The sequence below is a fragment of the Buteo buteo genome, chromosome 19 (genome assembly GCF_964188355.1).
Source record: "Buteo buteo chromosome 19, bButBut1.hap1.1, whole genome shotgun sequence".
NCBI classification, from domain to species: Eukaryota; Metazoa; Chordata; class Aves; order Accipitriformes; family Accipitridae; genus Buteo; species Buteo buteo.
In genome coordinates, this window is record NC_134189.1 from 3,368,487 (window position 1) to 3,381,520 (window position 13,034).

At 50.9% G+C, this 13,034-nt stretch overlaps 1 protein-coding gene across 20 annotated transcripts in view; it reads left to right on the plus strand.

Annotated features, from left to right (window-relative positions):
* RBFOX2 (RNA binding fox-1 homolog 2) overlaps positions 1-13,034 on the plus strand; it is a 177,530-nt gene that overhangs the window by 78,945 nt on the left and 85,551 nt on the right. The window contains exons 1-2 of one of the 20 annotated variants that reach the window (XM_075050980.1): positions 3,238-3,677; positions 12,774-12,904. The exons of 17 other annotated variants lie outside the window; for them this stretch is intronic. In XM_075050980.1, coding sequence (XP_074907081.1) covers positions 12,878-12,904 — 27 coding nt within the window. In that variant the 5' untranslated portion in view covers positions 3,238-3,677; positions 12,774-12,877. Of the gene's footprint in view, positions 1-3,237; positions 3,678-8,088; positions 8,429-12,773; positions 12,905-13,034 lie in introns of those variants that run through there. 2 more of the 20 variants (XM_075050978.1, XM_075050981.1) reach the window with 2 other exon arrangements.

Here is a 13,034-nt window from a genome sequence, read left to right on the forward strand (position 1 = left end):
ACCAATTTTCTTAACTTGATAACATGCATTTTTCTTAATGGGGTGGCATGTCTTACTGTAGACAGGTCCTACAGTATCTGATGTGGTGCTACAGAGGAAATTACTAATGAGGCTAGAAAAGATGCAGTTTAGTGCTGGAATTGTGAAACGGATTAGGAGCTAACAATGTTGTTCTGAGTAATGTCTTAAAAAAAAATAAATAATGATGAGCACAGGCTAGATCAGGTGCAAGAAAAGGCTGCTAGAGATTGGGGAATAGCAAGCCTGTCGTGGCAAAAGACTGGAACGGCTGCTTGTTTAGATGGGTAGAGAGGGGATACATGAGGAAGGTTAATTGTAAGGGAAAGAGAAAATACGGTTAAACCAGAGGACGGTACTGGCACAAGAACAATGAATAAACAGAAATTGCTCAGGAATAACATTAAGCTGGAGATGAACACAGACCCCAGCTGCTGGGGAGTGCTGTTCTAGAGCAGCCCTTTGGCTGGGGAAGCGTAGCTGCAAAACCCAGTTCTAAGATGTAGCGTGATAAATTTTATGAAAAGATTCGATGATGTTGTATGATAGCAGTTGATCTGATTGTGTGTGTCAGGAGGTCTTTTCCAGTCTTAATATTTCTGTAATTTTAAAATTATTCATACGTGTAAGCGTTTGCAGGAACAAGGCTATGATTTTATAACAGTTACCTAACTTGTGTTACTGGAAACGCATGTGCATAGCAGGTTATATGGTAATGTAGTTGGGCCTTTATCTCAAAACAAAATTATGGAGTGCAGCGCCATCTTATATTTGACTAATATTTGTTGCAAGTCAGTGTGCAGCAGTAAACCAGCCATTATGGCCAGCCTTGCAGAAAATTCAGTAGTTTATTACTGGTCAATAAAGTCCTGCTGTATCCATCTTGGCATATACAAGTTTAAAACTAGTTTTTGTAATTTAATTTTCTGTGGGGCACAGGAGGTGCGATGCTTTGTTACCAAAGTGTCATCCAAGTACCTTAATGCTGGTTAAGGCAGAGTATTTAAATCTGCATCAAAAGCTTTAAAGCATGGCAGTTCTATCTGGATCTGTAGTTAAAACAACAGAGGAGCTTAGGTGGTGCTCCCTGCTCCCCCTCCTTGTTTTGTTTTGCCCATCTGATGGTTATTTATAGATAGTAAAGATATCTGCACTAGGATTTGGAAACATTTTATTCCCCTGAGGCCTGGTTGGAAATGACAAGAATTGGATTGTGAAATAAATGTAAGGTTTTTAACTTAGTTAGGGATTTGGTTTTAAAACCTGGGGCAGTAATATGGAGTAGCAAAAAAACAGGCTGTGGAAAAGACTTTGGGTTTTTATAAATTAATGCCTTTTCATAAAAAGATGTTATTGGAGATACTAAATTGCCTGAGTGCATAGTAACGAGCTATGCATAAGAATGAAGGGCAGGCGCCTATTGAATGTGTAGTTACAGAAAGAAGGAAAAAAAAAAAAAGTATTGGTCGTTCAGAGGAAACCAGATACTGTGTCCGAGAGCAGGGCTTGCAGGGGGAGTGCTGAGAGGTGGCCGAAGAGCCCTCTGAAGGTGAGAAGGAGGCATAATGTGAGCTTCAGAAAGTTAGTTTGGGTCTGGGGTGAAATAAACTGGCCAAAGGCAGAATGAGCTGAAAGTTCATTGTGGGAGCCTCATCCTTTTTCCCCAGTGAAGAGATCTAGAAGCATAGCTGCTTTCCCATTTATGGGCAATTAATTTCTCTCTCTGTGCAAATCTTCACAGAGAAACAATGGCTATAGAAACTTTTTTCTTTTTTTTTTTTTTTTTTTTTTTAGATGTAGAAAATGTCATGCTTTATACTCCCCAAATTGGCCATGCTCCTTTTGTAAGGAAGAAGCGGCCCCGTGGCCTTAGGAAAGATGATGAGAGTGGGCGGCAGCTGCTGTAACCACTCACCCAGCTCCTCGCTGTCCTTCTCCGAGGCGTCTCGGAAAGAAAGGGCAATGGGAGCAGAGGACGAGCCAAGAGCTGCCCGGTCAGGCTGGGTGGGTCGGAGGGTTGCGGATTAGGCACCCCTTACCTAAATTACAAAGTGCCACACCTGCAAATCGTGCTAGATAATGATCCATGTATTAAGGTCTCGGAAAAAAAATTAAAATGTTAAGTTTAACTCTTTCTGAGGGGGAGGAAATTACCAGTAATGATGGAAAGGCAGCTAGCCCAGAGCTAGGCTGAGGTAGCTGGTTGGTGGTGCGCAGCAGCACTACAGAAAAGTTAAAGATTAGAAATGCAAACCCCCCCCCCCCGTATGCATTTAAAATTGGGGGGTGGGTGGGAATTGGCGTAGCCCATCTCGGGTTTGAGCACTGTAACATCCTTATTTTTGAAACTTCGGAGGGAGGGGTTTTATCCTTGCCGCCCTTTGGAGGAAGGTGGGAATCTTTTGTGGTTTGGGGCTGTTAACTCTTTGGGAGCCCAGGTTTTGGGCCAGCGTCAACCTGGTGCAGTTTGGCGTAGCCATGGCCGAAACCTCACACGGTTTGCTATGGGGAGGTGTCTGTGTCGTGTCCCCCCCCCCCAGCCACACCGTGTCTTCTAAGAATCAGCAGCTCTGGGGTGTCCGGTAACGCGTCCGGCACGCAGGGCCGGCGGGCTGAGCCGGCCGGCCTCTGTCCAGGCAGCTCTCCATCTGTCCCTGTCGGTCAGGGAGCGGATTCCTCCCCGAGAACAGGGAGGTTGGGCTTCCTAAAACGGGCACAACAACTGGCCTTGCCCAGCTTTGCCCCCTTCTCCCCGCTGCTCACCGTCCCCCCGTGGCAGAATTAATCCCCCCCACACCCCTCCGCCCCCAGTTTGACTGGAACAGCTGAGGGAGGCAACCCACCGGCGTTGGGCCGGGACGGTGGGGGCCATCCCGGAGCCCGGTTCCCCCCGGCAGCCCCGGTTCCGGCAGCTGTCCCTGCCCGCCTCAAGTGCGGAGGGAGGGAGAGGCGTTAAACGATACGGGCACATACTCCCTCGTGAAAGAGATCCCTTCAGCCGAGATATCAATGTGGCTTCTCCCCTCTCCCTCCCTCCCTGACACCAAAGGGTTTTACTACGCTAATCCCAGCACCTGTCCCTGCCGAGGACGGCAAGAAGGGTATGGGGGTGGGGGAGGAACGGTCCCATATGTTTTTCCCTGTCCTGGATTGGGAGTGTTCCCTCTGACGCACCTAGAGCCCAGAACATATGCTCTTTTCAGATCCTAAATGCTGTTTGCTTCCTCCCATCCCCGGTGGCGGTGGCTGCGAAGATCCTGTGTCCCCCTCTTCCCAGCAGTCGCTCTGTTTGCTGCCCGGGAGCTGTAGGACGCTCCTCGGTCGAGGCTTGCAGGGCCGTTTTCAGTAGGGGATTTCTAATTTTAGGAGCCTCTGCCGCCTATGGTTGAGCGCTGCCTTGCTGGATCCCAGAAGAGAGGGGCTGAGCTGAGCCAAGCCAGGCAGCTCCTTTTTATTTTCAGCTGAGCTAGTGTCAACCTGAGTGGCCCCAGAGGCCCGAGCCAAGCACTGCGCAGGGCTGCCAGAGTCCTTCCCACAAGGCTGAAAGACGGAGACTCGGGTTTGAAGCTTCCAGTCCTGTGTCCATTTGGCCTTTAGCTGGAGGATCTTTGGCTATGTATGGTGTGTATTGTATGGATTACCAATACCCAGTCGTCCAGGTAAGCAAAAGGACAGTGGCGACTTTATAGAGTCTCGGTGTTTGCTCTGTATGTTCCTCGGGCAGAACTGGAGCTTATGTGCTGGTTTTGTAGAAGGACACTGCTTCCGTGCTGGGCTCCTTGCTCCTTGGCTTGGTGCGTCCCAAGCCTCAGCAGCCCGGAGGCTCTGCGGAGGGCTTTGAGGCTCCTGCACGTGAACGGAACCGTTTGACGCTTTAACTCCAAGGTCTGTGTTGTTTGAGACTTGTGTGTTTTGGTTTGCATTTTTGGCTTTTTTCTGATTTTTTTTTTTTTTTTCCCTTGTAGGGGGGTTGAGCTGACAGCAATGCCATGCTCTGCAAACTAGTATGTTGTTGCGTGCCTTACTGCATTGTCCGGGCGCATGTGACTTGTACGTGTGACTGCAGCCCGTCCCGCAGGCATGGCGAGCCACCCAGAGCAGCTCCTCACCTATTTTCCTTCTCCCTCCGCTGAAATCACCCACAAAACCTCCGACAAAGTCTCGTTCGCCACCTTTTCGCTTTCGGAGGCCCAACGAGGATGTGTAGGGTGATAGGAATGGGTGGGTTTGAGAGCAGAGCTCGGGGCAGGGCGAAGCCTGAATTGCGGCTTCTGCTGGGGGAGGGGGCTATATTTGGAGCACACGTGAGATTTGCTGGCCTGGCGTGTGGAGTCTTGGAAAAGCCAGAGGCCACGGGTCAGGCTCAAATACTTTTGGAGCCAAGTGAAAGATGATGTTCTCTGCACAGTCCTTGGCTATTCAGTGTCAGCATTCCTTGTCCTCACAGGCACCAAATTTATCCAGAAAACATGAAATGTAGACTAGTGGCTGAAGATTATCTACCCTAAGATACGTCAGATAGCCACTAAAGAGTATTTTGTTAGGTTACCTTGTACCGGGGGTTTTATTACGCACATGAATAGAATCCACCAGCAGAAGTGTGTCTTTTGGTTGTTAAGATTTGTTCCTGATAAATTGGTTCTTTGCACTTGAAACTTTTTTTTTTCCTCCCTCTGGCCTTGATCCAGCTGGCAGGTTTGCTCCATCTAAACTTGAGCCAGCATAGAAATGCAGGTAATGGGATGTTAAAATTGAAGGCTGTGCTTTCTTTCCACCCTAGCAGCAAAGGGGAATTATAGGCATAGCAAAAGAAGAAGGAAGACAAATCCTGAAACTCACGGAAAGCGGAGTACTTGTGGCTTTCTCTTCTCTTCTCTCTCCATTTCCATGAGTCCTATGGGTGTTAAACTAACCCAAGCATTTGAAAGTGCCCATGTAGACCACTTGGTTAGACTAGAGGTTAGTTCTTCATCTGTGCTCTCACCAGTGTGATTTCAGTGGCCTTATCCTGTCACCTGCTGCATAAACATCTTTCTCCAGCTTATTTTCCATTAGGATTCAAATGATAGGAGCTAACCAAAAAACCATCGTGTACATCCGAGAAAACACAGACAAGAATATAGAAGTGGCGCAGACGTGCTCAGGTGGGAGCAATGAGCTTTGCCTGGCATGGTAAGGGTGATAAGCTGTGCCCTGGCACTGCAGAGGCTGACTAGTTAAATTTGCCCATAGTTATTTCAGAATGCTGCTTCCACAGCACGGTAATGAAGTTTCAACGCATATGTGCCTGTGATGCACGAGAAATCATGAGAACTCCTAAGTATTGGCATCTAGAGCCGTTCTGAGCATGTTGCTTTTTGAATAAATGCAGTAAGTAGGAAGGGATGATCTCATGGCTCTGAGCTGCATGTTCTTCAGGCTTCCAGCCTTCAGCTCTACTTGTGCTTCTCTGTTGTTTTCAGCAGCCTGTTCTGCAGTTTGAGCCTTTGGTTTTGCTCAGTAGAGGGAGGCAAACAGCGATGGTAAATTGGGCAGTGGTTCCATGATTTGCACGTAGGAGAAGCTAAGTGGAGGCCCACCAAACTTACTTCACTTTGCCATGAGACAACATCTGAACCCCCAGCCCTCAGTGAGGAAAGGTGAGTCGCACAGATTCACCAATTAATTTATCAGTCTTGTTCATTATCAGGTATTGCTTTGTGGGCTGCAGTAGAGCCCAAGATGACAAAGACCTCAAGTGTTAACTGTGTCGGATCATGTTTTTTCCATGGTATTCTTGAAGCTTTTGAAACTCTGTATTGGGTGTTCATTTCGGCTGTTTTTGTGGCAATCCGAGCTCCTGCAGACCTGGGTTTCTTGTTGCCTGAGCACATCCATTGGAAGTTGGGGCTTTTCTTTCGCTGAATAGGAGCAAAGGCGGATATATTCCAAGCATGGGGGAGGAGATGCTTTCTGGCCTACAATGGAGATGAAAGAGGGAGACCAGCAGTAGATCGCACTGAAGGGAATTCCCACTCTGCTGGCACATGAGCAAAGCAGTCGTACCATCTGGGTGGTGGGAGGCAGTGCAAGGGAGGGTTCAGTGTGCGGTTGGGCACCTCTTTTTCCTCGGGGGATTCTTTTTGATGGCAAATATTTCTAGAGGTTCCTAAGGTGAAGGCCAAAATGGATCAGGAATGATGCTGTCCTGGTTAACAGTGGTGAGATGATGGTAGCACGTTGTTTCTCCGTCCTGAAGGTCTGTGCTACGGCCCTAGATCTGGGACAAGAACTTGCTAACCCTATGGCACAGAGGAGACTCAGTGAACGCAATAATTAAATTAAGTGGAGAGAATAAGGAGATTATCCTGAGTGATTTGCAGAGGTCTGGTGAATGAGATGCATGTTGCTGAAACCTGGTGCTTTGGCGTGGCAAAGGTATAAGGATGTCACTGTGGGTTTTGCTGCTTTGAAATTGAATTTACACTCGATCCAGAATCGTGCTCCAGAATCTCAGGTTTGTAATAGGGGAGGGGAAAAAAAAATATAATCTAATACTTTCCCTGGTTTTACAATATTGCCTGTAAACCTGTAGTATCATAAAATGCAGGTTAGCAGAGAGGATGAGATAATTCGGAAAAATGTGGGCTCTGACTCAGAGCCCTGCAGGCAGCAGCCGTGGAGGCTGGCTCCTTCCCAGAGGACCCCACACCACGGCTGAGCGTTGGGTCGCGTGGGGCGGCTGACCCGTGGCTCTCTGCCTCCGTGCTCCGGTGGGACGTAAGGGCTCGCCGGTGTCTCGGTCTCAGGCTTTTAATGCCGGAGGAGTGAGCTGGGCTGGGATGCGTGCTCCTGCTGGCCTTCTGCTGAATTAGGAGAGAGAGGGAAAGGGAGGGAGTGAGCCAGAGGTCAGTTTGCAGCGAGTGAAACTGGGAAACTGAAAAGCACCGTGGGTCAGCATGGGCTGCCTGGAGAGCAGCGCCGTAGCAGAAGCCCATGAAGCAAAACCACTAGGCTTTGCTTTTTTTTCTTTTTTAGTGTAAATTATAACTGGGCATCTTCACGCGAAGGAGAACGCATGGGGATGCAAAGTGTTACTGCACCGTAATTTGGCTTTGCTGCTGCTAAAGCCTGAGGAGCCTCTTGAGTACCAGGTGTCAAGAAGAGACGCATCAGAGGGGCAACTTGCCTGAGCGGGTTTTATCTCTGCGTCATGAGCCCTGGAGCATCAGCGCAGTCCTCTTGTCTAACCGAGGGGTCGGCGGGCCTGCGCTCAGCCCCGTCCGTGGGTTTCCATGGGTTGGGAAGAAGCAGATTCTTCCCAATGTTGGGAAGAAGCAATCGGAGCCTCTCCGATCCCGTCTGCCAAACGGGGTGGCTGTGTATCGGTCTGTTTTACAGGGTCGCCGGGAGAACAAACGCTGCCAACCGTGGCGTGCTCAGGTGTTGAAGGCCAGATGCTTACTGAAGATAAATGGGAGGGGGGAAAAAAAAAAAAAAGGCAAGCTGGGAAGGAGTCCAGCGATCTCCCAGTTTTTATGATGAAAGAAATGCGGATCCTGGCACGGATAGTGCTTCCGGTTCATCCGCCGCACCGTGTAACCCACGCGTTCTCCCCCTTTGTGGCAGGAGGGAGGTCTGTGCAGAGCTGACAGCTCCCTCCCGAGCATCCTCCCGCGGGGAGATGCTCTCTCCCACCTCCTGAGCTCCAGCCGGGGGGGAACCTGACGGCTATAGACCCGACCCGCCGGGAAAAGATGGTAGGTGAGGAGGAACCGGGGACCGGGCCCCGGGGGGGGGGGGAGCAGCTCTTTTGTTCCCAAGCTCGGGTTTTGGGGGGCTCACGCCGAGCCCCCTTGGGGGTCCCGGGGAAGGGGTGGCTGGGGGGATCCCGGCGGGGTAGGCACAGGGGAGAACCTCGCCGGGGGAGCGGCGGCCGGACTCGGAGCTTTGCAGCGGGTTGCGGGGAGGGGGGGGGGGCCGTGCCGTGCCGAGGCGAGCCGGGCGAGGCGAGGAGAGGCGAGGCGAGGCGAGGCGGGGGCGGTCCCGGCTCGCATTAATTACCTTCGGCATTCGGGGCGGTGCTTCCCGCAGCCATCTGGCTGAGCCGGGGGGGGCGGCGGGGGGAGCGGCGGCCGGGGAGGGAGGGAGGGAGGGAGGGGGAAAGAAAGGGAGGAACACGGGAGAAGAAAGGGAGGAAAAAGGGCTCGGGGGGCACCGCGCCGGCGAGGCAGCGCAGCGCAGGCACCCGCCGCCGCCCGCCTCCACGGGGCTGCCGCTTTTTTTTTTTTTTAAAAAAAAATTATTTTATTTTTTTTCTTCCCTCTTTTTTTTTTTTTTTTTTTTCCCCCCCGTCCCTTCCCCCTCCCCACCCCCCTGCGGCCGGGCTCCCCCATTTTGGTTTATGGAGAAAAAGAAAATGGTAACTCAGGTAAGGCTAGCGGGTGGGCCCGGGCTGCCGGGTACCGCGCCGCGGCGGCTGCCTACCCGGCTTTGTCTGGGCGGCGGGCGGGGGGGCCCGGCCCGGTACGGAACGGGACGGAGCGGCCGGGAGCGGGGCTTTGCCCCGCCGCCTTCCCCCCGCTCCGCCCCGGCGCTGGGGCGGGAGGGAGCCCCGCTACTCCGGGGAGCCGGGTTGGGCGCTTTTGGGGAAGGGGGTTCCTGCAGTCCCCCTGCCCCGAGCGATCAGCCTGGTGGTGGTGATCCATAGGGAGAAAAGGTGCCTGAGGGATGCGGGTGCTCCTGCTCCCGAGTTAGGCTAAACGACGGATCCCGGCCGAGCACGAAGGGTAAAACGTCTTCCCAGCCGTTTACTGGGTCCGGCTGCTGGTCACCGTGAGGACTGGGAAGCCCTCGGCAGGGAGCCGTAAACGCGGGGCTGCCCGCGTCCTCCCCGGGGGAAAGCGGCTGATATTTCCCGGGGAGCGCACCCAGGGCCATCGCGTTTCCCCCTGCCTCGCAAGGGGATTTTTATCGGATAGTGCTTGCCTTTTAAGGCTGCTATATGTTTCTGGATTTTTAATTTTTTTTTTCTTTTTTTTTTTTTTTTGGCATGGTTATCTGCAAGTCGCTACCGGAGGGAGGGGGCAGAGGGAGGAGGAGGAGGAGAGCGGCATCGCGGAGCTGGAGTCCTTTGGAGTTAGGCATTATATAATGTCCCCGCAGTGCCTTGCGGAGCTGGAAACCTTTGGGGGATATTCCCAGAGCGGGGTGGAGGGAAGGACTCCCAGAAGGAACTTTTCTTCAGATCTGGGCTTCACAAGTGCTGTTTTTCTGTGGAGCTTTGCAGGTTTTTAGACTAGATGCATGCTGTCTTCCTGGCTTTCCTTAGCCCTGGCTGAATCCCCGTTTGCTAGCTGCTACCGAGATCCTGCGTGTCCCACTGCAAGAGGCAGCGCTTTCCCGGGTGCCTGGCTCAGAATGAGTCTGCTGTAAGAAGTGACACCCGCTTTGACCCTTTCCGTTTCTCATCTCGCATTGATTGTCAGCAGCTGAAAAATAGGTCTCTGTCCAGTCTTACGGTATCTTCCCAGGCTCCCAAGCCCCACTTTCTGCTTCTGCTATTTAGTCCCTTCCATTACCGATTCCTTTTTTTCTGGACCAAGGCTTTCTGTTTTGAGACAGAAGAGCTCTGCAGAAATCTCCTGAGGCTTTCTGTGCCTATATTTAGTTTAGTGAATGATGCTGAAAAGCTGTGCCTCTGCGGTCAGGGTCCATTTGTGTATTGCTGTGTACTCGGAGCGTGCCCGGTTAGATGGAGGTGTATGCCCCTAAGCTGCAGATTGGCGTATGCACATTTTGGAGGGTTGTCCTGCGCAGCCTTCTATTGCAATGTGCTCTCGGCCACAACTGTTATGCACAGAGCCTGTGTCTGTGCGGTGCAGAAAGGTGCCTGGGTCACCAGTACGCAAGTGTGTGTAGTTCGTGCGTGCCTAGGACCGAGCACCCTGAAGCACGAGCTGGTTGGCTTGGAGACGTGCGGAGCTGGGAAGGATGGGATTCTGCTGGAGCACTGGCTGAAACAGGAGGCTATAAACTCATTTAAAGGTTTGGGATGTCCTCATAGACTTCAGGGAAATCTGTCTTCCATGGAAATTGTTAATTTACTGAAGCGGGAAAGGAGGCATCAAGACCATACGTTATTAGTATTGGTTGACCTTGAATTGTGACTGTCTTAAGAGTATGTACTATTTAGGATAGGTTTTCAGGATTTGAGCTGCAGATTTGCATGCTGATGCTAGAGAAGATGCATAATAAAATAACCAGTAGGGGAGGACAGCTCGGACTGTGTCTCAGTTGGGGTCTCCAGATGAATGATGGATAGCCCTTTTATGTAGAGTTGAGGAAGACAGTGAAGGTAGGTTCAGCTGTAGCATAGTGCTGCTTCTTGCATGGGGAGCGTTTGGTTTGCTAGGCTGGTCCTTAGCAGTACTTCACTGCAGGTTTGGCCGCGTGTGGGGCTGAAGGAGCATGGCACATCCAGGACAATACCCCCAGCCACGTTGTTCTCATCCTGCAGTGAAGCAATGGAGTGGCCTTACCCACAACCTGTGAATGTATTTCACTGGGACTCTGTCTCATTTATGAAAAGTAAATGTTGTCGGTATTGTAAGCTGGTAATTGCCACTGGATGAATTCAGCATTGCTACAGTCTCTTGCTCCGTTTGGTTCAGTCTCCAGACAACATTTCCTGCCTGGTCTGCATTCTGTTGTGTGTTTCAGGGAACAAGCTTGCCCATCTCCCTTGGAAATCTGTGAGATCAGCTTCTGTATAGGCATGAGGGGCTGGTAAAATAAACGGGAGTGTGTGGGGTGGGAAGTCTAGAAACAGTGATAGGAAGAAATGGGAGATGCTGGAAGCTAGAAACGTGCTTGAAAAAGAGGAAACCAAAATTGCTAATGAGCGCAAGAGCTCAGATTCATTAACAGAAAGTATTCTGGTCTTATCCCCCTTAATCCTAAATCAGTGAAAATGAGTGTTAAACGAGGCCTGGTACATCATGTGCTAATTGCAGATAAAAGAGAGAGTCTTTGGTGGACGGGAATTATATGCTAAAAGGCTTTTTCTCTGTGTGGTGCATGGTGAGGTTGCTGGCTTGCGTGGAGCACAAAGCCCTCCCTTTCTTGGACAGCCCAGTGCCTTGCTGGCGTTTTCCTCCGAATCTGTTTCCCATCAGGGCTGGGAGAGGGGGAAGGTGTCGAGCATCTCGGAGAGTGGGAAGGGAGCTGCTGCCTCCTTAAGGAGTCCCGCCAGCCCATGTGGCAGCCGGCAGTGCCGAGCGAGCATGTGTGTGTGCGTGTATGTATGTATGTATGTATGCCTTTGTAATGAATCCCCCTGCCATTGTCTGCTCCCCTCCCTGCTGCCGGCGATGGAGCCTTTCACCTGGGCTGCTGCCTGCTGGCGGGCCTTCTTCCAAGATGGGAAGAGGAGGAGGAGGAAGGGTTGCTCGTGGTAATTAAAGCCAGACCAGGGAGAGCTGCTGTTTTCCGACTGCAGCACCCCATTTTCCCTCTTTCTGTGTCTTGAGTTCCCAGCTTTTGATGTGGGTGTAGGCAGGAACATCTGAAGGTCCCCTTTTGTGCAGCTGTAGGATCACCAGTCTCCATTTTGTGGCACCATTTGAAGCATCTTTGCTGCCCTGCCTGCCAGCATGCCCCCTCTTGTCCCCCCAGCACCCCTCAGAGGCTCCAGCCAGCGCCGTTTATCTTGGCACGTGTTTGACTTGCTACGCTCTGCCCAGGGCTCAGGGAGGTGATGGCGTTTGTGGCTTTGAGACTAATTTATGTCCTTGTTAAAATGAACCAGCAAGCAGCCTCATTTTTTCCAGAGGTTTTCTTCCCGTTCCCTTCCCCTTTCCATAACCCTTTCCCTCCCAGACCCCATGTGTAGCTGTGAGACAACCTTGTGCAGCCAAAAGTTGCTTGCTCAGTCAGTGATTTTTTTTTTAAATTAAAAAAAAAACCCCACAAAAAAACGCAGAGCTCCTTAAATGGAGATCTTATTTAAATCAGAGCAGTGGCTGACTCATTAAAGGCTTCTCTGTCTCCTTTTCGTTCCTCTGCCTCATTCCCTTTCCCTATCTTTCTCTACCTCCTGTTACAGTAATGGTGTGATAAAACGGATCTTTGTCTGTGCTCCATGTTGGGATCATGCAGGGGGTGCATATTTGGAGGGGGCGGAAGACAGGAGACGGGGAGCCCTGTCACGACAGCCACCTTGTGCTAGCTAAAAATGTACAATGCATCCCATTATAGGAGACCGTCCTCCTTTGTTTGAACAGTCTGCAAGGGAGACCGAGTCCCAGAACAGCCTCCCCCCCTCCCATCCCTTTACGTCCGCTTTAGGATCTGTTCCACTCCAGGCAAGCTGGATGCTGCAGGATTCTCCTGTCCCCCTAAAAGAAATAATTTAAAAAAAAAAAAAAAAAAAAAAAAGGAAAAAACCAGCTTTTTCTATGCATACTGGAAGGCTCCCCTTTTCTCTGTCTGACTTCTCTCAGGAGCTACCACTATTCCCCTATCCTCTTTCCTTGCTTTGAGGATTGCATCTCCCTTTTCTTTCAGGCCAAGTGTCCTTGCTGTTGGCTCCTCGGTTTGGTGTTACTCTTGCAAACTTGCATGAGCTGTCTGAAGGGGATCGCTCTCTTCTCTGTCCACAGCCTTGTGCTCTTCCCCTTTTTTTGCCATTCAAAAAGCGGTGCTTGTTTATGTGGTACCTGACTGTGCCTATGCCTATCCCCTAGTTTTTGCTTCCCTTCTGCTGTTTGTCATAGGACTTTGCTTTAGCGCTGCAGAGACTGTGTCAGCAGCAGAGCTTTGTGTGAGAGGAATCCTGGCCAGTCACTTTTCCAGGAGAATCTCCCCTGGGAACTGAAAGATGGATCTGCGGCTCACTTTCCCTGATGTAAGGACATGGTTGCTTGAGGTGGGCCTATGGGTTGTGTCTGTAACTGTTGTGATACTTAAGAGATTTAACTCCTGGTTGAGAAGGGCTTATTCTTAAGGGCTTAAAAATCAATGGGGCCTGTCAGAAC